Here is a 23,730-nt window from a genome sequence, read left to right on the forward strand (position 1 = left end):
AATTCTTGATGTTAAGAATTGTTTTTTAAAGTTTGAGATATTTTAAAATAGTATAAAGTAATTTAGGGAATGAAGCTATTTTTCTTGGAAGTGAGGCCCAAGCTCACCGCAACTTTATCTCAAGGAAGCACCCGGAGGGCTCCTCAAACGGTCAGTACTCAGGGGCCGAGCTGAAGGTTGCCATAGTAACCAAGCATGAAAGAGAAAGTCACTCTTTGGCGGGCAGTGACGTAGAAAGGCTGTCATTTAAGACTATTTGCTGTAATTCAAGTGTGTGTGTGCTTTCTTTTGAAATTATTGGTTGTACTTGTTTACCTTTTTATCTGATTGGTTATATCCTACCTTTTGGCGGGCTGTGACGTGTGTAACCACCCCTCCAGGGGCTATAAAAATAGAGCCTGAAGTGTGCTCAGGGTCGAGCTCCGACCACTTTCCTTGCTGTCTACTGAGGCTGAACGCTAGCTCGGCCAGAGGCTCCCTCTGGTAGCTGCTGGGCAATTCCTCTACTGACAGTCAAGCTAGTGAAGGAGTCTCGACCCTGGCATGCCAGTGAGAGCTGCAGCACTATAAACTCTGCTTGTGAGTTGCAACCTTGGTGTGTCCTTCGTTATTTGGGTAAGGGGGTGACTCTCGGACCCTAACAGAAACAGGGTCTCACTAAGTTGCAGAGAGCCTCAGTAAGTAGCTGGGGCTGGCCACAAACCTGTGAAACTCCTGTCTCACCCCAAGTAGTGGGATTACAAGCGTGCACCACCATGCCCGGCACAAAATTCCTTCTAATCCCTCTTCACTGCTGCTTATCTATTGTCTCTAGTTGCAAATAGGCAGACTGTTGCATTTTATGTTACAGTGCTATCTCCTTATTTTCTGGGGGTCCTTTTCTATTTTAGATTACAAACGTAGCCAAGCGTGGTGGTGTAGGCTTACAATCCCAGCATTTGGGAGGCTGAGACAGGGAGATCATGGTTTGAAGACATCCTCAGCTACTTAGCGAGGCTCTCTGCAACTTAACGAGACCCTGTTTCAAAAATAAAGAATAAAAAATAGGACTAGGAATGTAGTTTGGAGGTAGAACGCGCTTGGGTTTCATCCCCAATACCACACAAAAATAAAATTACAAATACTTCATTGTGAATATCGAGTGGACCTCTATCTTTGGTAAGTATGTTGTAAGTTTGTGGGCATCCTAATTAATTATGCACCCAGTTCTGTGCTCTGTGGACTCCCAGGCCACGCCCAGCCAGCCCTGCCTTCCAGCATGGGAGTAGGTGACTTGGGGGAACTGGGGCGTCTGCACAGGCATTGTGTCCCTTTAGCCACTGGAAGCTTACGATGAACACACTGTTAGAGAACATAGAACCCCTCATCAGTAACCAGACGGGGGAGCAAGTGATGAAAGTGTCTTTCTTCATTACAAAGCTATTAGCACTACACTCGACAAAGCTTTACTCAGATGACTGGAAACACCAGCCCGTTTTCTATTAAAAGTGAACCATACAAAAATTATTGGCAGCTCAAACAGGATGGCAGAATACAGTAGCGGTTTTAACTACTCCATTCAGTGCAGAAATGACTGAGTGCCCTGTATCTTTTTCCTCCCCTCCTCTGAAAGCGGCAGTCTGAACACTCAAGGGGTTTAGGATGCAGGAGCCCGGAGCCAGGAGCCGCAGGTGCAGCCGCCCCGCCTTTCTCCACTGACCCTGGGGGTCAGGCTGGCCATGACCACTAGTGGAGCTCTTCGTCTCTCCTGCACAACCTTAACTCGATATTAAGCACTTGACACGAGAAACGGTGCAGACAAGAAGGCAGCTTTATTGTACTTTGAGAGGGTAAAAAACATGATTCCATGGGGTTGGGGGGAGCCACTGACACTCGGTGAGCAACACTGCCACCTTGTGGTATGGAGACACACCGGCAGGACTTTCAAGACCAGCGCAGTTCTGTTTCCATGGTCATAGAAAAAGACACTTTAAAAGAGCTGGTCTTTAAAAGACACTTTGAAACTCTTTTAACTTTAAGTGCATACACGTGTGTGCTTTCTCTACTTTGGGTGGTAAAGAATGAGTTGTATTTTTTTAAATAGACCATCAAATTAATTCTCAAGTGAGACCCTGTGGGGCAATTCGCCTCTTTGAAACAACGACCACTCATTCCACAACCTTAAAACAGCAACCTCTGATTATGACAGACAGTTTATAAAGAAACAACTCTCCAATGTACAAGAACTACATTAAGTTTACTCATTTCCTTTTTTTTTTTTTTTTTTTTTACAATCTAAGGTGCTAAGTATTTGTACTTCACTTATTCTAACTCCTGGAAAAATCATTAGAACACACCAATAACAATTTTGCATAAATCACATAACCCAACTCTTACGATAACTGCATAATAGTGGAAGATATTGGTGTGAGGATGTGGGAATGCTGTTCCTAATGAATAATAAAGCAATTCTTCTCAAGGCTTTAAATCTCCTTTATGCCCAGGTGTTGCAGTAAATGTGTTTGTTTGATGACTTTTCTATCTATGAGAATACTTAATGAAACACCTGGCTGGAAACAGAGGTAAAGTTGTGAGGATAACATATTGTTAATATCCACAATCTCGAATTGGCATCTCTGTTATTACTGAGATTTTAGATCCTGGGTTAAGTGCTCTGCTCTGTGGAATATCCACAATGGTTATTGATCTCACTAATGAGTTCCTCTATTGCAACATTTCTGGGCTTATGGTTGGAGGCACTCGAGAGATTCTAGCGTGCATGCCTGACATGGTCTTCAGCAAACCATATTCTCGGCAAATAAGCTCAGCTCGGGACTTGGGGAAAGAGCCCAGTCCTGGGGAAGAGGTATACAAGTGTAGAAGAGTAAGACGCTGAATTAAAACATTTTTAGGTTGCATTCTGTTGGTAGATACAACGGAATGTTTCAATTCGGAGAACCTGAGATTACCCAGAAAAACAGTCTTGAGTGAAGGAGGTAAGCCGGCAGGTCAGAGCCAGGGGCTTTGGAGTTTCCAAAGCGACACTGCCTGGGAAGTGGAGAAGTCTGTGAAGCCTCCGTCACACGAGGCCGCGCTCGGCGCCTGGACTCCTGGCTCCGCTGGAATCTGCACTCTGCCCGCACGCGCCGGCGCCTCCTGCACCACACCCCGTCGTCGGCACCTTCCATGTAACGCTTTGGTGCTCCAGATGCCAAAGCGATCGAATCAAAACACTAGGGCAGCCTTACAGTAACTCAAACATGATGCCAAAGTCATCTCCAAAAACGTTTATTAGCATGATTAAAAACATTTCTTGAATAATAACAGTTTCTAAACATGAAGGAATAGGGCTATACCTTATAACCAATATTTGGAACTGATGGACACCTTTATTGCCAGTCTTCGTTTTATTAAAACAATCCACTTATTGGTTCCATGAAGTCGTGACATTGCTTGGTTTGGGAAGGAGTCCCTACTGCAATGAAGTATAAAAAATATCTTCCGTCGTAACTGGAGTGTGACCTGCACTGGAGTGCGGCTCTGAGAGCAAAGAGTTGATAAAAATCCACAAAGAGTTGGGTTTTTTGTTTTTTAAAAACATTCCTTTTACACGCTACAAAGAAATAATTAGTATTTTGGCTTTTAAAATTCCTACATGATATTTAGAGTGGCAGTCCCCAGAGGCCCTCCTGTCACAGCACTTCAAGTGCAGACCCTCTCCGGGAGGAGGCTCCGGGCGGACTCTGAAGACTGTGGCCTCCACGCGTTTATACTGGTTTGAGAACAAAGACCGCGTCGTCCAGCACGTAGTAGTCATTGTACATGTCGCCCTCGCACAGGTACGGCAGTCTGGTGAAGGCTTCGATGACGAAGCCAGCCTTCCTGAACACCTCGGGCAGGCTGTTCACTTGCTCTTCCCAATTCTGTCCCTTGATTTCCAAAATTTCTGATGGCTTCTCCCACTTGCCACCTACTAAAACAAATACAAATATTAAGTTAAATTCTTGAACAAATTTCCTAAAGAAGGAAGGGGAGGCGCCTGGTGTGTTCCAGGCACTGAGCACTGGGAGTCCTCCCCTTCACGCTCCCCGGCGCTGGTGGCGCAGACTCGCACCACATCAGGAATGTAACCCTGGGGCTGTTGTCTTCTTAGGTTCAGATGGCACCTTCCATCTGCTCACTGGGGCTTGTCATGGTTAGCAGGCTTGGGAAACTAGTTGTTAAATAAAATACTGGAATAGTGAATCAGAGAGTCACTCATATTATCTGGAAGAGGTCTATGAACAGATGCAAGCACGTGTCACTGATGTAGTAACTCACACAACAATTACTTAGATTTATCAGGCTGAAAATAAAAACAGGCTCAGCCGGGCGTGGCGGCGCACGCTTGTCATCCCCGCGCTTGGGAGGCAGAGACAGGAGGATCGCGCAGGTTCGAAGCCAGCCGCGCTGGCTTAGGAGACCCTGTTTCCAAATAAAAATGTAAAAATAGGTCTGGGAGTGTAGCCCGGAGGTAGAAGGGCTTCCAGGAACCCCAGTACCACCAAAATAAATAAATAAATAAATTAAATAAATAAATAAATAAAAACAGGCTCATGACAGATTTTAATCTATAAAACACAACACCACTGTGGCTCTCAAGGGAAGTGGACCCATTCCTTCACTTTTCAAAACAATTTCTAAAAATTAAGCTCTAAGACTGGAAAGAGAGAGAACACAAGAATGCAAGAGTCACCACGTTTCTGAGAACAGTGACGGAGCCATTTCCAAACCTGAGCACGAGACACCTGGGGTGAGAGGACAGGCTGGGCCTTCCAGTTCACATACAAAGACAGCAGTATGTTTATAATATACTACTTCTACGGGCTATGTTTCTACATGCTGTGGTGATGTAAAAAATGCATGTCCTTGTCCTTAAATGTGTTACTAAATTCAGAAAGTTAACATTAACTTTCTGTTAACAGGAAAACATATGGTCAGGAAGTGGAAGGCGCCTGGGTCTACGGTGGAGCGCCCCTTGCTTTCAGTTCTGCTGCCTCTTCCTGGGTCTGGGGTTCCCTGCCTGGCCGGAGCCCTGGAGAGCCCAGCCTGAGGAGCAGTGCTCCCGGCCTTCCCTGCAGCACAGCCACATGACCTAGGTTCAGACATGCTGGCTAAAGGCAGTGGCCCCAAGAGCTGGGCTGAGGCTCCTGGCTGGGGCCAGAGCAGCGGCAGTGAGGCCAGATGGCGGGGCGGCGGCGGTGGCAGAGTGTTCAGCTCCTCGTGCTTGGTGACCTGGTGCTGTTCCTTCCTGGCCACGGGCCCCACACAGGATTCCCCAGGCCTCCTGGGAACTCCAGGAGATAACCCCATCCTACCATTACGTTTCCCAAGTCCGTGCCTCTTACAAAGACAAACCTGACTCATGGTGTGGGGAAGCACGGGGCCAAGGACCGAGCAGAGGCCCACCTGCTTTTCTCACGACTCATAAGAAAGGAGTCTGAATTCAAACCTGGGACACCGCTACTTAATGAAGGCACTTCCTCCTTCAGGAATTCTCTTGGTCCCACAGGAAGATTCCCTTCTGCTTCTGGGGCAAGGTGACCCAGCCCGCTGCACTGCTCTGAACATGTACAGAACTGACTGTCAGACAACACTCCTTTCTAGGAATATATACAATGTGTACAACAAAATCTCACACAAGATAACATCTACAGGAATCTGTACAGTCTGTAAAAAGTAGATGCGCACTTTTAGAAACCTGCTTCAGGCTGAAATCCCTACTTCAAATGGCGAAACTCAGTTACAACCCATATTTACACAATTTCAAAGAGTTCCTGATTATGGTTCCTTAATGAAAGTTCCTCTCTTCAGTTCTTCCTTTCTAAAAAAAGAAAGGAAGAAAAAAGAAGCCAAATCCTTTTTGAAATACACCCTATCACAACACACAACCATACAGAAATGGAGCCCGTGGACGGAGGCAAGATCGTTCTCCGTCTGGAGATCAAGCTGCTTCTATTTTACATGGGTAAGGTGTTCTTTCTATTTTTCCTCCTCGTTATTTTAATTGTCTTCTTGTTTAATACATTTATATTTTAATCTCCTACAGAATAACTTTTAAATGTATAATGTTTTAGAAATTTAGGCCTAAGGTGATAAGTTTACTTTTTCCTTAGAGAAAGAGGTAATAAAGTATAGCTAAGGAAGCCGGGTGTGGAGGCGCATGCTCGTAACCCCAGCACGTGGGAGGCTGAGAACGGAGGATCGTGGTTTGCAGACAGCCTCAGCTACCTAGTGAGGCCCTCCACAACTCAGTGAGAACCAGTATCCAAATAAAGAATAAAAAATAGGGCTGGGGGTGTATCTAGGAGGTAGAATGCTCCTGGGTTCCAACCCTGGTACTGCATAAAAAAAAAAAAAAAAAAAAGAATAGCTAAGGAAAAGTTTCATATTTACATTGAAAATTCCCGTTGCAGTATGCTGTGGTGTGAACACCTCACCAAAATATTAAAAATATTCTTCAAATCCCATGTGCTAGTCGTGAACATTTAATTTTTCATGCAGCAGACCTGCTTTGCACATAGTACACAATAAACTGAATTTGATTTTTTTTTTTTTTTGGTGATACTAAAGATGGAACCTAGGGGCATTCTACCTCCGAGGGACGCTCCCAGCCCTATTTTTTTTTTTCTTTATTTTGAAATAGGGTCTCACTGAGTTGCAAAGGGCCTCACTAAGTAGTTGAGGCTGTCCTCAAACCCCAATCCTCCTGTCTCAGCCTCCCAAATGCTGGGATTACAAGCGTGCGCCACCACGCCCAGCTAAAGAATAATATTTCTAAGAAGCTGAATCTTTGTAAATTAAAGGTACTTGCCATTTAAAACAAAATTGCCATGGCCCCTTCTAAAGAAAATAGACATTCATAATAAGTTCATTTTTAAAATTCTTCCTCCACCCATTTTTTCTCTATGAAAGAGAAAGTGTTTCTTATATCACAATTCTAAAAATCTCTGATTTGCCCACAGAATTTGTATTATAGGGCAAGAAAGCGGGAACAAAAGTCCTTTAATTTTTTTCATCTGTAAAGAAATACAGCAAAGTATTAATAGTAGTTATTTTGGGTGTTTTGTTTGTTTTTTGGTGGTACTGGGGTTCCTAGAAACCCTTCTACTTCCGGGCTAAACTCCCAGACACCTATTTTTTATTCTTTTATTTGGAAACAGGGTCTCTTAAGCCAGCAAGGCTGGCTTCAAACCTGCATGATCCTCCTGTCTCCGCCTCCCAAGTGTGGGGATTACAAGCGTGCGCCACCACGCTCGGCAATAGTAGTTATTTGGGGCAAAGGTATTATGTTGGCTTCTATTTTTAGCAATATTCTGTTTTTATTCTATGAAGTATAATAATACTCATATAAACTATTTTAGACAGTGCTAGCTGAAAAAAATTATTTATTTACTGTGGTACTGGGGATAGAACCCATAGACCTTCTACATCTGGACTACACCTTTTTTTTTTTTTTTTAAAGTTGCTGTGAGCCTCACTAAGTTGCAGAAGCTAGCTTCGAACCTGTGATCCTCCTGTCTAAGCCTCCCAAGTACTGGAATTACAAGTGTGTGCCACCACGCCCAGTTTAAGAATCCTTTTCTTTTAGAGATGTACTTTGAAAGAAAAGTTGGGCGAGTGAGGAGGCCGGGAGGCCAGGAGGCCAGGGCTGTGGCTGGCAATGGCAGGGGCCCAGGGCCCTTCGTGCTAGGTTGATGCTTTGGCATATGTTTGAAATTTCCCATAAAAATAGCTTATTTTTTTGGTGGTACTGGGTTCCTGGAAACCCAGTACCACCAAAAAACAAAAAATACATAATGATTTTTTAATTCCCTCCACTGAGACAAACTTTTCAATATCTCTGTGGAAACTGATAAAAAAAAAAAATCCTACAAAATGTAAGAATTTTTAAAAAGTTTTTCACAGGACAGGCTGTGGTGACATTATCCAAACTTCTCTTTTTGGCTAGCACATCGCTTTGCCGGTGGGGGAGGGCAGCGCAGTTTCCTCACAGGCCTCAGTCTAAGGAAACCACTGGTTTTCTTCCACCCTCAAACTGAAGACAGACAGGAAACGCCCAAAGCGCAAATGCTTCTCTGACCCTGTGCACTAGTTCTCTGAGAGACCATTTGAGACTGAGACACTGCTTCACTTTGTTACACTTACACAGGCCCCTTTCCATGTCACGGTTCCAGTATATGAAGATTACTACTGCCAGGCATGGCGGTGCAAGCCTGGGATCCCAGCACTTGAGAGGCTGAGATGGGAGGATTGCAGGCTTGAGCCAATCTCAGCAACTTAGGGAGACCCTGTTTCAAAATAAAAAATAAACTAGGGCTGGGGGTGTAGATTGAAAGTAGAATGCCCCTGGGTTCAATCCCCACACACACAAAGGAGATTATATATTATAATAAGTTTCTCTGTACATCTGAGACAGCCTCGCCTTACACTGTGTTATGTTACCTGCCCTAATGTGTTCCTCTAGCCTGGGCAGGAGACATGAGGTTGTATCTAGCACCACCATGCCCGGCTGCCTCCACCATCTTGTGTCCCATTAAGATGTGTAACAACAATGCGCCAATTAAAAAAAAAAAAAAGTTAAAAACAGCCCCTGAGAGCTAGGCGTGGTGACGCACTTACAAATCCCTGTACTTGGGAGGCTGAGACAGGAGGATCCAGGTTCCCAGACAGCCTCGGCTACTTAGTGAGACCTTGTTTCAAAATAAATAAAAAATAGGGCTGGGGGGTTAGCTCAGTAGTACAATGCCCCCAGGTTCCATCCCCAGTACTGGGGAAAAAAAAAAAAAGAGCCTCTGAGCAGGGCATGGTGGTTCACATATGTAATTCCAGTATTTGGGAAGCTGAGACAAGGATCACAGGTCCATGAACAGTCTCAGCAACATAGTAAGACCCTATTTCAAAATAAAAGAATAAAACAGGGCTGAGGGTGTAGCTAAGAGGTAGCATGCCCCTGGGTTTCATCCCCAGTACCACAAATAAAACCCCTAGGAGTGATGGCACATGCCTGTAATCAACCAGCAAGACTGAGGCAGAGGATTCCAAGTTCAAGGCCAGACTCAGCAATTAGCAAAACCCCGTTTCAAAATAAAAAGAGCTTGGAACACCCCTGGGTTCAATCCCTGTACCACCAAGAAAACAGGAAAGAAAAAGAGCCCCTGTTTGAAACGTAAGCATCAGACCCCCTGGATTACCTTCTGATTTCATCTGAGAGCAAGGGACACACTCAGAGAAATGAGACCATCTGGAAAGATACAACCAAGCAAAAGGAGACTAAAAGCTGGCATACCTCAGCTGCTACTATACATGGCTTCCCTTGCCCCAGAAAGCGTTGGGGAAGGCCTTCACACTTAAAAGCATCTGAATGGCTTTCTGACTTCAAATGCTTGGGATGAGAAAGTCAAGGTAGGGACCCAAGCTCAAGCATCGCACAGCTGAGACAGCACTGGACATGGCGCCTAGGCCCAGTGTGAACACCTGGCGGACAGGTGTTGATGGTTATTCGGAAATGAGCGTGTGACCCCGTGGGGACAGTGGCGGTGGCAGAAACAGGAACAGCCACCCTGCATTGCAGGCCTACTGTGGCGCAGGCAAGGAAACGCTCCTCGTGCTTCAGCACACGTGACCTTCGGGCAGACCGCACGGGTCAGTAACTGCATCCCCACTTGAAGCAGTCAGGGATCAGGGCTAGGCTCAGAACCCAAGTCTGTGCTCTTCTCTATCATGATATTAGTCCAATAAGATAAATACTACAAGGGATGACAGAGCAGTGCACAGGGCCAGGAAGAAACCAGATCTGCTCGGCCGCGGCTGCGCGCGCTCTCTGGGCCTTTGCTCAGTCACCGGAGACGCCGCAGGCGAGGCCTGGGCCGCGTTTCCACAGGTGCACATCTTGCCTTTTACCGTGTCTTCCCAGGGGACGCTGGGCTCACAAAGGAGCCTCTGTGAACTGCCATGAATTCCTAGCAATCCTAACCCCCACAGGCAAAAAGTAAAGTGCTCCTGCTCATGCCCTCATTCCGGGACACTTCACCACACTGAATACAATGCTCCCATGGGCAAGGGGCACAGAGGGGGAACAGGCTCTGAGAGATCACGTGATCTGTCCGAGCGCAAAGGAGAGCTTGTCAATAGCAAGAGTATGTACAGGGACCCCAACTCCTGACTCCGTTCAACGTGCCAGTTCTGCTGGAACCCCTCCAGGCTGTCCTGGAGTAATAGACGGCACACAGAGCCACAGGTCAAAGTAGGGGGCACAGGGAGTTAGGCATGTGAGGACCAATGGTGTCTCCTTTACTGCCTTGCATGTTTGGGGAGTAAGACAGGAAAGAGTAAGGAGCAGCGAGCTGTCTACGCCCCAAAACGCAGCTCAGGCAGAGAAGCTGCTCAACACTGCCCTCTTCCTCCCACAGGTGCTGCGGGTGCCTGCACCGTCTCCATCCTGCAACCTGGCTACCTAGAGGTGGACTACACGCACAAAGCTGTCACCATAGAATGCACCTTCTCCGCAACTGGGTGCCCTTCAGAGCAACCAGAGAGCCTGTGGTTCCGCTACAGCACGAGGCAGCCCGAGAACCTATGCTTGGGCGGATGCACGAGCGAGGCAGACAAATTCACAGTGAAGAAAGCCCTGGCCCAGAAACAAGTGTTCCTCACTGTCAACAGTGTGACTCCAAACGACAGTGCAATTTACATCTGTGGAATAGCGTTTCCCAGTGCACCGGAGCCTCGAGCTAAGCAAACCGGAGGTGGGACCACGCTGGTGGTGAGAGGTCAGTCAGTGCAGCAGCACATTTTGCTCAGACCTTTAAAATCTGTACACCACTTCCCTGCAGAACCTGAGAGAAATCTAGAGTGTAAAACCACAGCCAGGGATCCGGGCACAAGTTGCCACAAGGTTTAGATTCAAGAGCTACTCCAACCCCGTCCTGGTGTGCTGGGTTATATGAACAGAAGACACTGGTGGCCCTGACCCTTCTCATTCTGCCTGAACATGGGAGAAGGGAAAGTGGCGAGAAGGGCCAGGGGTGCACCAGGTCTTCTCTCCAGATCTGATGAGCCAGAGATCACTCATCATCTCTGGCTCCCAGAAATTTGCTAAAGTCCCTGACAATCCCTCACTCAAATGAGAATATAAAACCAGCTAAATCCTATCAGTAATTTCACCAAGTGACTCCCTTGAGGAGTCTGAGAGTTTGAAATTTCAAGATGAGTGCAATACTACACGCTGGGAGCTCCAGTTACAGGAGAGACTGAGGCAGGATTGCCTGAGCCCAGGGCTCAAGGCCAGCCTGAAAACATGGCAAGACCCCATCTCTTTAGAAAAAATAAAAGCCAAACATAGTGGCACATGCTTGTAATCCCAGTACTTGGGAGGCCAAGTCAAGAGAATCACGGGTTTGCTGCCAACCTCAGCTACTTAGGCCCTCTGCAACTTACTGAAACCCAGTTTCAAAAAAAAAAAAAAAAAAAGAATAAAAAATAGGGCTGGGGGTGTAGCTCAGAGGTAGAATGTCCCTGAGTGCAATCCCCAGTACTGTAAAAAGGAAAAGGAAAAGGAAAAGAGAGACGGAAGGGGGGGGGGGAGAAAGAGGAGAGAAAAGAGATCTCAGAGAAAAAGCTTCCTGTGATTCTGGAGAAAGGAAGAGATATGCAGTATTTCCATGCTTTTTTGGATCTCTTCCCTTAAAAAGGATCTAGTAAAATCAACCTGAGATCACTCAAACATGATTTCAAAATCAAGCAGCCCTTACATTTTAAAATAGAACTCTGAGCTGGGCGTGGTGGCGCACACTTGTAATCCCCGCGCTTGGGAGGCTGAGACAGGAGGATTGCACAGGTTCAAAGCCACCTCAGCTACTTAGTGAGGCTCTCAGCAACTTAGTGAGACCCTGTTCCCAAATAAAGTATAAAATAGGTCTGGGAGTGTAGCCCGGAGGTAGAAGGCCCCTGGATTTCATCCCCAGCACCCCCCCCCAAAAAAAAAGCCTCTGAGCCGGGCGTGGTGTCACACACTTGTAATCCCAGCTCAGGAGGCTGAGATGGGAGGATTGCAGTTCACAGACAGCCTCAGCTACTTAGTGAAAGCCTGTTACAAAATAAAGAATAAAAAATAGGGCAAGGGGTGTAGCTCAGAGATAGAATGCCTCTGGGTTTCATCCCCGGACCAGAAATACATACATACATACATACATACATACAAGACTCTGAAGATCTAAGACCGTCTGGTATTCATACTTTTTGCTTTTAACTACTAAGGATATTCTAATAGGCTCCCAAAATGTGAATGTCATTTAACTTTAGCTTATACTCACCTGCATTTGTTTCCCATTTTTTAAAAAATGCTACTTGGAAGAGAAAATGACTTGTAGAGAGGAGATGATCACAAAGAGATTTTCCTTTCTAAGTAGAACTGGAGTTTCAGTGAGTGGACGTGGCAACTGTCTGCCTTTTCTACAGAGCTCCTAATTTAGCACTTTTTTTACAGTTGCATAGATAGGGTTAATTTGTTTGTCTCACAAATAAAAACATACCTTGCATATTGTTCATGGCATAAGCATCTATGGTTAAAAAGTAGCAACTTGCCAAGCATGGTGGTACATGCCTGTAATCCCAATATTTGGAAGGCTGACAAAGGGGGATTTGCAGGTTCGAGGCTAGCCTCACAAAGTAAGTGAAACTTTCAGCAACCTAGTGAGATACTGTTTCCAAACAAAAATAAAAAATAAAAAAGGGCTGGGGGTGTAGCTTGGCGAGAGAATGCGCTTAGGTTCAATATCCAGTAGCATACACACACACACACACACACACACACACACACACACACACACACACTAATTTTAAATCTAATTAATTGTATTTTTTACTTCAAATACTCAGGTACTTAAAGACATAGCATGTTACTTAACCCCTACCTAGAGCCCAGAATACTTCCTGCCAGGAGGAAGCAGTCAAAATACGAAAAGGGCTGAACAGTTCTACTTGCAGAACTTAATTAGGAAGAGCACAGGCCCTAACAGCGCACCTGTCTTTCAAGCCGCGGTGCGCACCACCTCCTCAGTGGGCTGCCTTCTCGTTTTTTACAGACAGCACTGTAATCTGTAATAGTTCGCACATTAGAAATGACAGCATTAACAAGTACATGCGGAATTATCTTAACGACATAAGCTGACTCGACACCTGTAAGCCCTTTCTAACAAAACTTTTGAACACACTGCCTAAAATGTTTATCTAACCTTAAGTAATATTTTATTATTATTTGTGGGGGGGGTACTGGGGGTAGAACCCAGGGGCTTTTCTACCTCCGGGCTATACTCCCAGACCTATTTTATATTTTATTTGGAAACAGGGTCTCACTAAGTAGCCAAGGCTGGTTTCGAACCTGTGCGATCCTCCTCCCAAGCGCTTGGATTACAAGCGCGCACCACCACGCCAGGCTAACCTTAAGTAATATTTTATATAAAAATGGTTCTCAGCATTATGACAGACAATTAGTTTAATTTTAAAATTCTGTTAATTTTAATGTGTAACACTTTGGGTACAATACATTTTTTTTCTTTTTTTTTATATTTTATTCGGAAACAGGGTCTCACTAAGTTGCTGAGAGCCTCACGAAGTAGCTGAGGCTGGCTTTGAACCTGTGCGATCCTCCTGTCTCAGCCTCCCAAGCGCGGGATTACAAGCGTGCGCCACCACGCCCGGCATCTTGGTACAATACATTTAAAGAACTATTGTACTGGGCTTAGTGATTATATTGTTACATAAATTCTGAATCAAGAGACCCTGTTTATAGGAGTGGGCAGAGTAGGCTCATGTTTCATCTCTAAACTTGTAGCCTCAATGATACTTGTATATATCTGCAAGAATGTGCTTGAAGCATGACTGATTTTCTGTTTCCATGAATAAGAAACCAAGCTTCTCCGCAAGGAAATGCAGAGTCTCCTGGTGGCGCTCCTAGTGCTGCTCTGCGTCTACCTCATGGCGGTGTGCGTGACCTTCGTAGTCCTCGCCAAGGTATGACCAGGCTCTGCATCCCCAGAGCCTTGAGGACTATCACAGGGAAAGTCACTCCATCTCTCCACAAGCCGAGCCTCAGAAACAGCTCACCTTGTTAACATCTTCCTCTGCAGACACAGGGCTACGAAGCCTATGTTCTCATCACGGGAACTATTAACCAGAGCGCATGATGTAGTGCTTTCCCTTTAAAGCTCAGTCTATGGGATTAAGAGATCATCTTCTGTGCTAGCTTTCTGATGCAGGGTGAAGAGTGCGGGTAGGGGATGTTACTGTTATCTACAAAAGTGCCAGGAGCAGCAATTAAGAGCAAAAGGAGGTGAACAAAGAAATTAGAAGCAGCTTTAAATATTCAAAAATGCCGGGTGTGGTGGCGCATGCTTGTAATCCCCAGACCTGGGAGATGGAGACAGGAGGATCGCACAGGTTCGAAGCCAGCCCCGCTGGCTTGAGACCCTGTTTCCATATTTTAAATTTTAATTAATTAATGAATTAATATTCAAAAATGCCAACAAAGTTAGAGAAAGAGCACCTTTTGATCATACCTAAGAGTGTGTATATGTATTATATTAGAATTACTATAAATTCTACGATCCACGTCGGTTGGAGCTGTTAAATTTGCTTACTAATAAAGCATCACAGACATAATATAAAACTATTAACACTTATTGTGCTTCATTTAAATATGAAATTAATTTAATCTCACCATGGCATGATATATGTTACACAATTACTGTGAGTGCATAAAATGTGTATGGGCTTTCCTTTTTTCTTGGCAGAGAAAATCTAACACTCTAAGAAACAAAGAACCAGAAGACTCACAAAAGGTACAGACTAATACTGTAAAATGTATTTTTTTAAATTGTGGCCCTGCAACTATTTCAAATCAGACACATTTTAAGAAAAACAGAGAACAGGTACAGATGGATACTTAAATATTTTTTAAATTGTGGCTAGAGTGCTTTCAAATCAGAAAACATTTAAAACTAGAGAACATCCTGGTGGCTTTCAACTGTAGAAGCTAACGTTTCCTACTGTTGAGAGCTTCGATGGTAATCTCAAATGGCAAACTGATTTCAATTTGACAGCTCGCCACCATAGACTTTAAAATACTTGAAATTCAAGAGTTAACTCAAGGTAGATGTGCTAGGGGGATGCTTTCTGAGACTGGTGGCAGTAAAGAAAGAAAAGGCTCTTATGAGAGGCAGAAATCATCACTAATGCTCTTAAAACAGATCTTTTCCTGGTTTGTATTTATAGAAGAAAAGTGCTCGGCGCATTTTTCAGGAAATTGCTCAAGAACTATACCATAAGAGACACATGGAAACAACCCAACAACCTGTAAGTACAAAATATAGAAGACAAAACAGATATAAAACACACTTCATTGAAAACACTAAATTGCCAATGAGCTGTCTATAATATGTTCTCCTTTAGAAAAGTCTGAAAGGTCTTTACAAAAAATGCATTTTTTAGACAGAACCAATCTTGATAAATACTTAACAAAGGACATTGTCATAATACTAAATAGCCCAAGCTAGCATCTTAGTGACATTAAAACTTTCAAAAGTCAGGCGTAGTGGCCCACACTGGTAATCTCAGTACTTGGGAGGCTGAGAAAGGAGGACTGCAGGTTGGTGGCTAGCATCAGCAACTTAGTGAGACCCTGTTTCAAAATAAAGAATAAATACTAGGTCTGAAAATCTGAGTGTGGTGGCACATGCTTATAATTCAAGTACATGGAGGCTGAAAAAGGAAGATCCCAGGTTTGAGGCCAACCTCAGCTACTTAGTGAGGCCCTACACAAATTTGTGAGACCCTGTTTCAAAAGAAAGAATAAAAAAAAGGGCTGGGTGAAGCTCAGAAGCAGAATGTTCCTAGGTTCGATCCCCAGTACTGAAAAAACAAAACAAAACAAAAAAACAGGGCTAGAGGTGTAGTCTGGAGGTAGAATGCCCCAGGTTTGATCCCCAGTACCTCGGGGGGTGGGGGGGGGCGGAGAAAAGAAAAGAAAAAGAAACTTTTGGTGCTGTACACATTTCAGGATATAACTTTTTTTTTTTTTTTTTTTGGTGGTAGTACTGGAGGTGGAACCCACGGGCTTTTCTATCTCTGGGCTATACTCCCAGACCTATTTTATACTTTTTATTTGGAAACAGGGTCTCACTAAGTTGCTGAGAGCCTCACTGAGTAGCTGAGGATGGCTTCAAATCTGTGCGATCCTCCTTTCTCAGCCTCCCAAGTGCTAGGATATAACTATTTTTTTTAATTACTGATTAGGCCAGTTATGGTGGAGCACACTTGTAATCCCAGTACTTGGGAGCTGAAATAGGCTTACAGGTATGAAGCCAGCCTCAGCAATTTAGTGAGCCCTCTGCAACTTAGTGAGACCCTGTTTCCAAATAAGAAATAAAATTAGGGTGGGAGTATAACTTGAAGGTAGAAGGCCTCTAGGTTCAACTGCCTAGGACAGCACTCTGAAAAATATAAATGCCTGTTCACACATTTTTCTTGAGACTGGGCATCTTTTTCAACAAAGAGGCATGAATAAGAGGCTGAAGGAATGCCGGGAAGTAAGTACCATGCAGTACCTAGCCAGGCTCTCACAGTGGCACGAGACAAAACTGCTTTTCAGCTCACCACACCCTGCCTAAAATACAGTGACCTGACTTTGAGGGTTACAGGAAGGACACTCGGGGCCCAGAAGGCAAGACGGCGCAGTAGCTCCCGGTTGCCTGGAGGGGGCACCACTGGTTACATTCCCTTACACGGTGGCCTGTCTCTTACTACTGCAGGAGAAAGACAACAACACTTACGAAAACAGAACCACGCTTTCCACCTACGAAAGACCTTAAGTACAGTTTAGGTTTCAACTAAGTCACTAACAATCCAACTCCAGAAGCTGTGGCAGTGTGAATGTGCACGCACAATTCGGCTCTTTAAGAAAAACAAAGGCAAATGTTGAAAAGGCCACCACCGGCTGCAAAGAAGGACGCCAAAGTTCAAGAAAGCCCTAACCAACGGTGTTCATCGGAATACTGAAAACCAACAAATGCAACACACAATTTTTCCTAACTTGCCAAGAAAGATTTAAGCAGCTTAATATTTTTGAAAACTCTGGCCTAATACCCTTAAAAAAAAAAATGTCATAGCCGGGCATGGTGGGGCACGCTTGTAATCCCAGTACTAGGGAGGCTGAGACAGGAGGATCGCGCAGGTTCAAGGCCAACCTCAGCTACTTAGTGAAGTTCTCAACAACAACTCAGTGAGACCCTGTTCCCAAATAAAAAATAAAATAGGTCTGGGGGTATAGCCCAGAGGTAGAAGGCCCCTGGGTTCCATCCTCAGTGCCACACATACAAAAAAATAAAAGAGTAAAACGATGTCACAATGTGGACGCTAGTGTGTTTCATTCAATACATGAGGTATGTGACGGCTACTGTCCTGTAGAAGTCCAGCCACACAACTCACTCTTGAGCAGAAGGAACATCTTTACGGGCTGTGGAAATGATGGGGTCATGGGAATCTGCTGGGGGTAGAAAGGATGGGAGGAGAGTGCCGACATTTGATTTGGAGAAATTCATTTTGAAAATTATTTTGGAGCAAAATTATTTCTTCTGCTATTGTAATAGACAGTGGTATAGTGCACATTTTCCTGCCAGGGTATGCAAACCAACTTATACCTGGCTATCAACAAAAAGTGAGAGTAGAACAGAGACTAGAATAAGATTGTAAATGTCAAAATATAGAAAATCCAAAGCAGATTAGAGGAAATTCTCAAAAGAAATAAGCCACAGCAGACTCTAGATGTCAGTGTTGTGCTGAACAGCAAAGAAGAAGGTATTCAGGCTACATCAGGACCTTGGCCACAATGACTTTAACCAATTCAGGAAAGAAATATCAGATATGGAGATAGTACAGCCAATATACTTAAGAATTTCATTACCATTTCACTAAGAAAACATGATATGGATTGTTCTTTGAAAGCTACTTAGGTACAAATAATCTGAAAGCACACAAGAACATGAAATTATTATTAAATATGAATTGCAATGTACTCTATTTCATTAAAGTGTTTGCTTTAAACTGGTAGTAAAAGAGATGTATGCTTTTTGTGTGTGTGTGTGGTACTGGGGGTGAAACCCAAGGGTCTTTTACCTCTGGGCTATACTCCCAGACCTACTTTATACTTTATTTGGAAACAGGGTCTCACTAAGCTGCTGAGAGCCTCACTAAGTAGCTGAGGCTGGCTTCGAACCTGTGTGATCCTCCCGTCTCAGCCTCCCAAGCTCTGGGATTACAGGTGTGCGCCACCACACCCGGCAAGATGTATGTTTTTTAACACCCAGATATAGCCGGGCGTGGTGGCGCACGCTTGTAATCCCCGCGCTTGGGAGGCAGAGACAGGATGATCGTGCAGGTTCAAAGCCAGCCGCGCTGGCTTAAGAGACTCTGTTTCAAAATATAAAATAAGTCTGGGAGTGTAGCCCAGAGGTAGAAGGTCTTCCAGGAACCCCAGTACCACCAAAAAATAAAAACTAAAACCCAGATATAATTTTTAAATATTTAAGGTCCCTTTGGAAGCATTTTACACTGACAGCTCCAATCCATGACAAACCTTTCTGATAATGTGCCCAGAAAAATAAGCATGTAACCTCATTTTGTGTGTGTGCATGCAAATGTTGTATATGTGTGTGTACTATATGCATGTATGTACATGTTGTGTATGTTTCTATCTTAGCCATTAAAATAGAAATAAAACGCTGGGCGTGGTGGCACATGCTTGTAATACCCGCGCTTGGGAGGCGGGGACAGGAGGACCGTGTAGGTTCGAAGCCAGCTGTGCTGGCTTAAGAGACCCTGTTTCCAAATAAAATATAAATAGGTCTGAGAGTGTAGCCCGGAGGTAGAAGGGTTTCCAGGAACCCCAGTACCACCACCAAAAAAAAAAAAAAAAGAAAGAAAAGAAATAAAACAATGGCATAAACAGCAGTGTAAGTATAAATGCTAATACTTTCTATGTTCCAAAATAAATCCGTGTACTTCTTGGAGATGCACACCCACACTTTGCAACCATCAGCTTAGGTGAAATAAACTTCTAAACTAGATGGCAAAAAAAGTAATTCCAGCATTTGGGAGGCTGGGACAAAGGATTGTGGTTTGAGGCCAGCCTCAGCTACTTAGTGAGGTCCTTTGCAACTCAGTAAGACCCTATTTCAAAATAAAGACTAAAAAATAAGGATGGGGGTGTAGATGAGAGGTTAGAATGCCCCTGGGTTCCATCCCCAGTATGGGGGCGGGGGAGAGGACAAGTGCTAAGCTCATCTTGGTAAACACAAGAAGGGCTGGATTAAATCATTTACCTTTCATCTCTGGCAGTTTTTAACATTTTGGTATTAACGCCAGGGATAGAAAGACATTGTTCTTTATGTAACTAACCAGGAGACAAAATCCCTAAGATGAACTTGTACTCAATTCTTTTTTTTTTTTTTTTTTTTTGGTGGTACTGGGGTTCCTGGAAGCCCTTCTACCTCCGGGCTACACTCCCAGACCTATTTTTACATTTTCATTTTGGAAACAGGGTCTCCTAAACCAGCGCACGCAGCTGGCTTCGAACCTGCGCGATCCTCCTGTCTCTGCCTCCCAAGCGCGGGGATTACAAGCGTGCGCCACCACGCCCGGCTGAACTTGTACTCAATTCTGATTATACCTTTTCCAATGTAATGAAGGACTATGTTTTAAAAATACTTTCCCCAAAACAGGGCTTTGTTCACCTAGTGTCTAGTATATACACATTATCCTCTTTTTATTCGTCAACATACCAATAGTATTCATTGAGTGCTATGCTGTTACACAAGGCATCCTCTGTATACTGTCCATGGTTCACACTAAACCTGCCCTGCCCCATCCCCTCCATACTGGCACCTTCATACTTTTGTACATGCTGCTCACCTCTGTCTGGTAAAAGGCTTCCAAGTGCAATACCACGTGGGAGGCCCTGGACTTATCCTCAGCACCACGAAGACAAAGCGAGACAAGAGAAGCACAGCTCAGGGTCACCCAGACATAAAACCTTCCCGACCTCCCTCAATAGCTGATGGGTCTTCCCTTCTCCAACCCCACAGCCCCGTGTCCTGTTTCTTTCCACATCATCCTGCCACTGCCTGTGACTTCCTCTGTGCTAGTCCACATGTAGACTAAAAACACACTTCTCATTCATCTTTGAATATCCACTGCCAGACACTACTCAGTACAGCGGGCCTCAAATGCCTATGGATGCAACTGGAAGATGTTTCTATACAGATGGACCGAACTATAGCTTTCTGTTAAGATTTGAGTTTCTCATGATACTGAAAAGAATAATACTGAAATAACTTGTCTTAGTCTGGGCTGCTATAACATATCTTCATAGACCAGGTGACCTACAAACAACAGAAACCTATTTCTCACAATTCTGGAGGCTGGGAATCTGACCTTCGGGTGCTAAGTGGCTGGGCTCTGGAAAAGCCCTTCTTCCAAGTTGCAGACTGCTTATTGCTTGTATCCACACATAGCAGACAGAAGCAAGGTCTCTCTGACCTCTAATAAGGGCACTAATCCGATGTATGAGGACTCTGCCCGCATGACCCCAACTAATTCTAGTACTTCCCAAAGGCCCCAGCTCCTTATTCTATTAACAGTGGGGGGGGGGTCAACATATAGGAGGCACATTGTCAGAGATGTTCCAGGGTCTACCGGCCTTATACTCTAGACAAGAGCCCTAATCCACATACCAGAAAATATTAATGATATTTTCAAACTTAGTGATTTCTTCTTCATACTGTATAGGACTGGAGAGAAGCTGAAAGCCCTGACTAAAAGGCCATATAGCTATGTCACTGAGGTATCGAGTAACATTAAGTGGATGGAGAATGCACTTTGAGACAAAGTACAGAATGAAGACCTCAAATTCTGAACTACTGTTAAGATTTTTAGGAGGACACTGACAAGCATTTCAGTCTGAAAAACTGTGAATAAATACAATCAATAAAACCACAAATAAAAACAGAAATAAGCAAGGACAGAATGAAGTCAATCTAACATTTATCAAGTGCCAATGACAAGACAGACCAGGCCGGGCACTATTCAATACACTGAATCCTCACAATGACCCTCACAGGAGGTACTGGCCCCTCTTTTGTAGATGAAGCTCTGAGATTCATGAGAGGCTGAGGCTACCCATATTTCAAATTTAAACAGGAGTCATCCCTCGAAGCCGAAGCTCTTTTCATAAAACAGCCCTGCTAGCATCTTGTTTATTTTTGTGAGAAATAGAAATGTGAGAGCCTTAAGAATAAACACGACTCATTTAACCAATCAGACCCGTGACTGGGGGGGAGAATTAAAAAGCTGCCAAAGGCTTCACCTCCCAGATAGCACAGGCAGGAGAATCCTACCAAGCTTTCAAAGAATTGAATACAACAACATAACATTCCCAATTATTTTTTTACCAAGTCACAATACTGATACCAAAACAAAGATAACACCATCCAAAAATAAATAAATACCATTTATCCATTACAGGAAGGTTCACATTTTTATTCAGAATTTTCTAGCAATGGTTTAAGAGAAAATGATCCCATAAAAGTCCAGAAATGATAGGGTGGCTAAATATTTGAAGAGAGCTATTAATTTAACAAGTCAAAGGATGAAAAAACAGTATGATCATCTCCCTAGATAGTGAAAAACAGATGACAAAATTCAGTATTGACTCCCGATTTTTTAGGCTCTTAGTAAAATAGAATTTGAAAAAATGTATCTCAACCAAACATTTGGTTTGAGATCCAAAAAATAACACCATATTTAAGATAGAAATATTTTCATTAAAGTCACAAGCAATAGAAAATGTCTACTTTTTTAACATTATAAAGCAAACTGCTGGTATCTAAAAGTACAGCCTCTTCCCCATATATCCAGGGGTGTGCTGGTAAATGTTAAAACCAGCTGAAATAAAGGAGAGGCTATCTGCAGTGTCTGTCAAATTCCAGGTTACCAATACTCCCATCGCGGTCAGCTGTAATAATGACCACATTAACACGTTCACCTCGGTAACCAAGAGGCTGAGACAATAGGAAAGCAAGTTCAAGACCAGCCCCAGCAACTTTGCAAGACCCTGTTTCAAAACCAAAAAAAATACAATAGGGCTGGGGGTGTAGCTCAGGGGCAGAACACCCCAGTACTGAAATAATGATGCTTATAAAGTTGATGAAGACGAAGAAATAAGCAATTCACAAAATTCCTACCAATACAGTAATCAAGTCCCATGAGCCAGCCTGAGTCAGCTGTTTACATCCAAGCAATGAGGTAGATAGATGCCTGTGTGCTGATAAGAAAATGTTTTTCCACATTTAAGTGGAAAAAGGCAAATAAGTATTTGTAATAGGCTTCTACTTGTATAATTCTTCTTCTGTTGTCCTAGGGATTGAACTCAGGGGCATTCTACCTCAGATACACCCTCAGCCCTCTTTATTTTAGTGTATGTGGTACTAAGGATTGAGCCCAGAGCCATTTATCTCCTAGCTACACCTCCAGCCCAACTTTATTTTTGTTTTGGAAACAGGGTCTCATTAGGTTGATGAAAGCTTTACTACTTGCAGAGGTTGTCCTGAAACCTACAATACACTTGTTTTAGCCTCCCAAGTATTGGTCTTATAAGTGTGTGCTCGAACGCCCAGCTTGTTTTTTGTTTGTTTAGCTAGGTTGCCGAGAGTCTCACTACATTGCTGAGGCTGACCTCAAGCCTGATATCCTTCTGTTCAGCCTCCCAAGGCATGTACCTGGCTAGAAATAATTCTTCTTTTTTTTTTTTTTTTTGGTGGTACTGGGGTTCCTGGAAGACCTTCTACCTCCAGGCTATACTCCCAGACCTATTTTACATTTTTTTTATTTGGAAACAGGGTCTCTTAAGCCAGCGAGGCTGGCTCCGAACCAGCGCAATCCTCCTGTCTCCACCTCCCAAGCACGGGGATTACAAGTGTGCGCCACCACGCCCAGCTAGAAATAATTCTTAATGAACATATGTTTGTATAGACTAACTTTTGAGAAATATTTAAGATAACCTGAAAAGATTGTGGAACTGGAATAGATGAGAAACTTTTTACTTGTATACCCTCTTGTAAGCTGCTTGAACTATTTTTTACCATAAATTTTTTTCTTTTTTTTTTGGGGGGGGAGTGTTACTGGGCATAGAACCCAGGGGCATTCTACCTCTGAGCTACAGCCCCAGCCCTATTTTTTATTCTTTATTTTGAAACAGGGTCTCACTGAGTTGCAAAGGGCCTCACCAAGTAGCTGAGGCTGGCCGTGAACCGCGATCCTCCTGTCTCAGCCTCCCGAATGCTGGGATTAAAAGCATGTGCCATCACACCTGGCTCTAATTATTATCTTTCCATTACATACTTTTATTTTCTTTTGGTGCTAATTAGGACAATTCTCACTAGGTTTAACAACTTCTAACCAAGACTGGGTCAGTAAACCAAATGACTTAAAATCAGAAAGATACATTTTTGCATTTGTTTTTTCCCTAAATTAATCTGAATAACAAAACTGCTGTGATTCAACTTCAAGATATTTACCTCCAAAAATTACAAAAATAATTATTTCACCAACAATTGTTTTCACTAAAAAGGAGAAGGAGAATGAGGACGAAGAGAAAGAACA

The 23,730-nt window shown here is 43.8% G+C and overlaps 2 protein-coding genes across 8 annotated transcripts in view; one reads left to right on the forward strand and one right to left on the reverse strand.

Annotated features, from left to right (window-relative positions):
* Positions 1–3,746: 3,746 nt before the first annotated feature.
* METTL9 (methyltransferase 9, His-X-His N1(pi)-histidine) overlaps positions 3,747–23,730 on the reverse strand; it is a gene marked incomplete at both ends in the record, with an annotated part of 50,861 nt that continues 30,877 nt past the window's right edge. For 2 of the 7 annotated variants that reach the window (XM_080702898.1, XM_080702896.1), the window contains one exon: positions 3,747–3,949. In XM_080702898.1, coding sequence (XP_080559024.1) covers positions 3,747–3,949 — 203 coding nt within the window. Of the gene's footprint in view, positions 3,953–23,730 lie in introns of all 7 variants that reach the window. The other 5 variants (XM_080702897.1, XM_080702895.1, XM_080702900.1 and 2 more) reach the window with 3 other exon arrangements.
* IGSF6 (immunoglobulin superfamily member 6) lies at positions 5,920–16,886 on the forward strand (the record flags this gene model as incomplete). The annotated part of the gene is made up of 6 exons (XM_080702903.1): positions 5,920–5,986; positions 10,431–10,790; positions 13,925–14,031; positions 14,811–14,858; positions 15,292–15,372; positions 16,827–16,886. The coding sequence occupies 6 exons, from the start codon at positions 5,920–5,922 to the stop codon at positions 16,884–16,886; spliced, it is 723 nt and encodes a 240-aa protein (XP_080559029.1).

Source organism: Muscardinus avellanarius, assembly GCF_963383645.1.
Source record: "Muscardinus avellanarius genome assembly, chromosome: 10".
NCBI lineage: Eukaryota > Metazoa > Chordata > Mammalia > Rodentia > Gliridae > Muscardinus > Muscardinus avellanarius.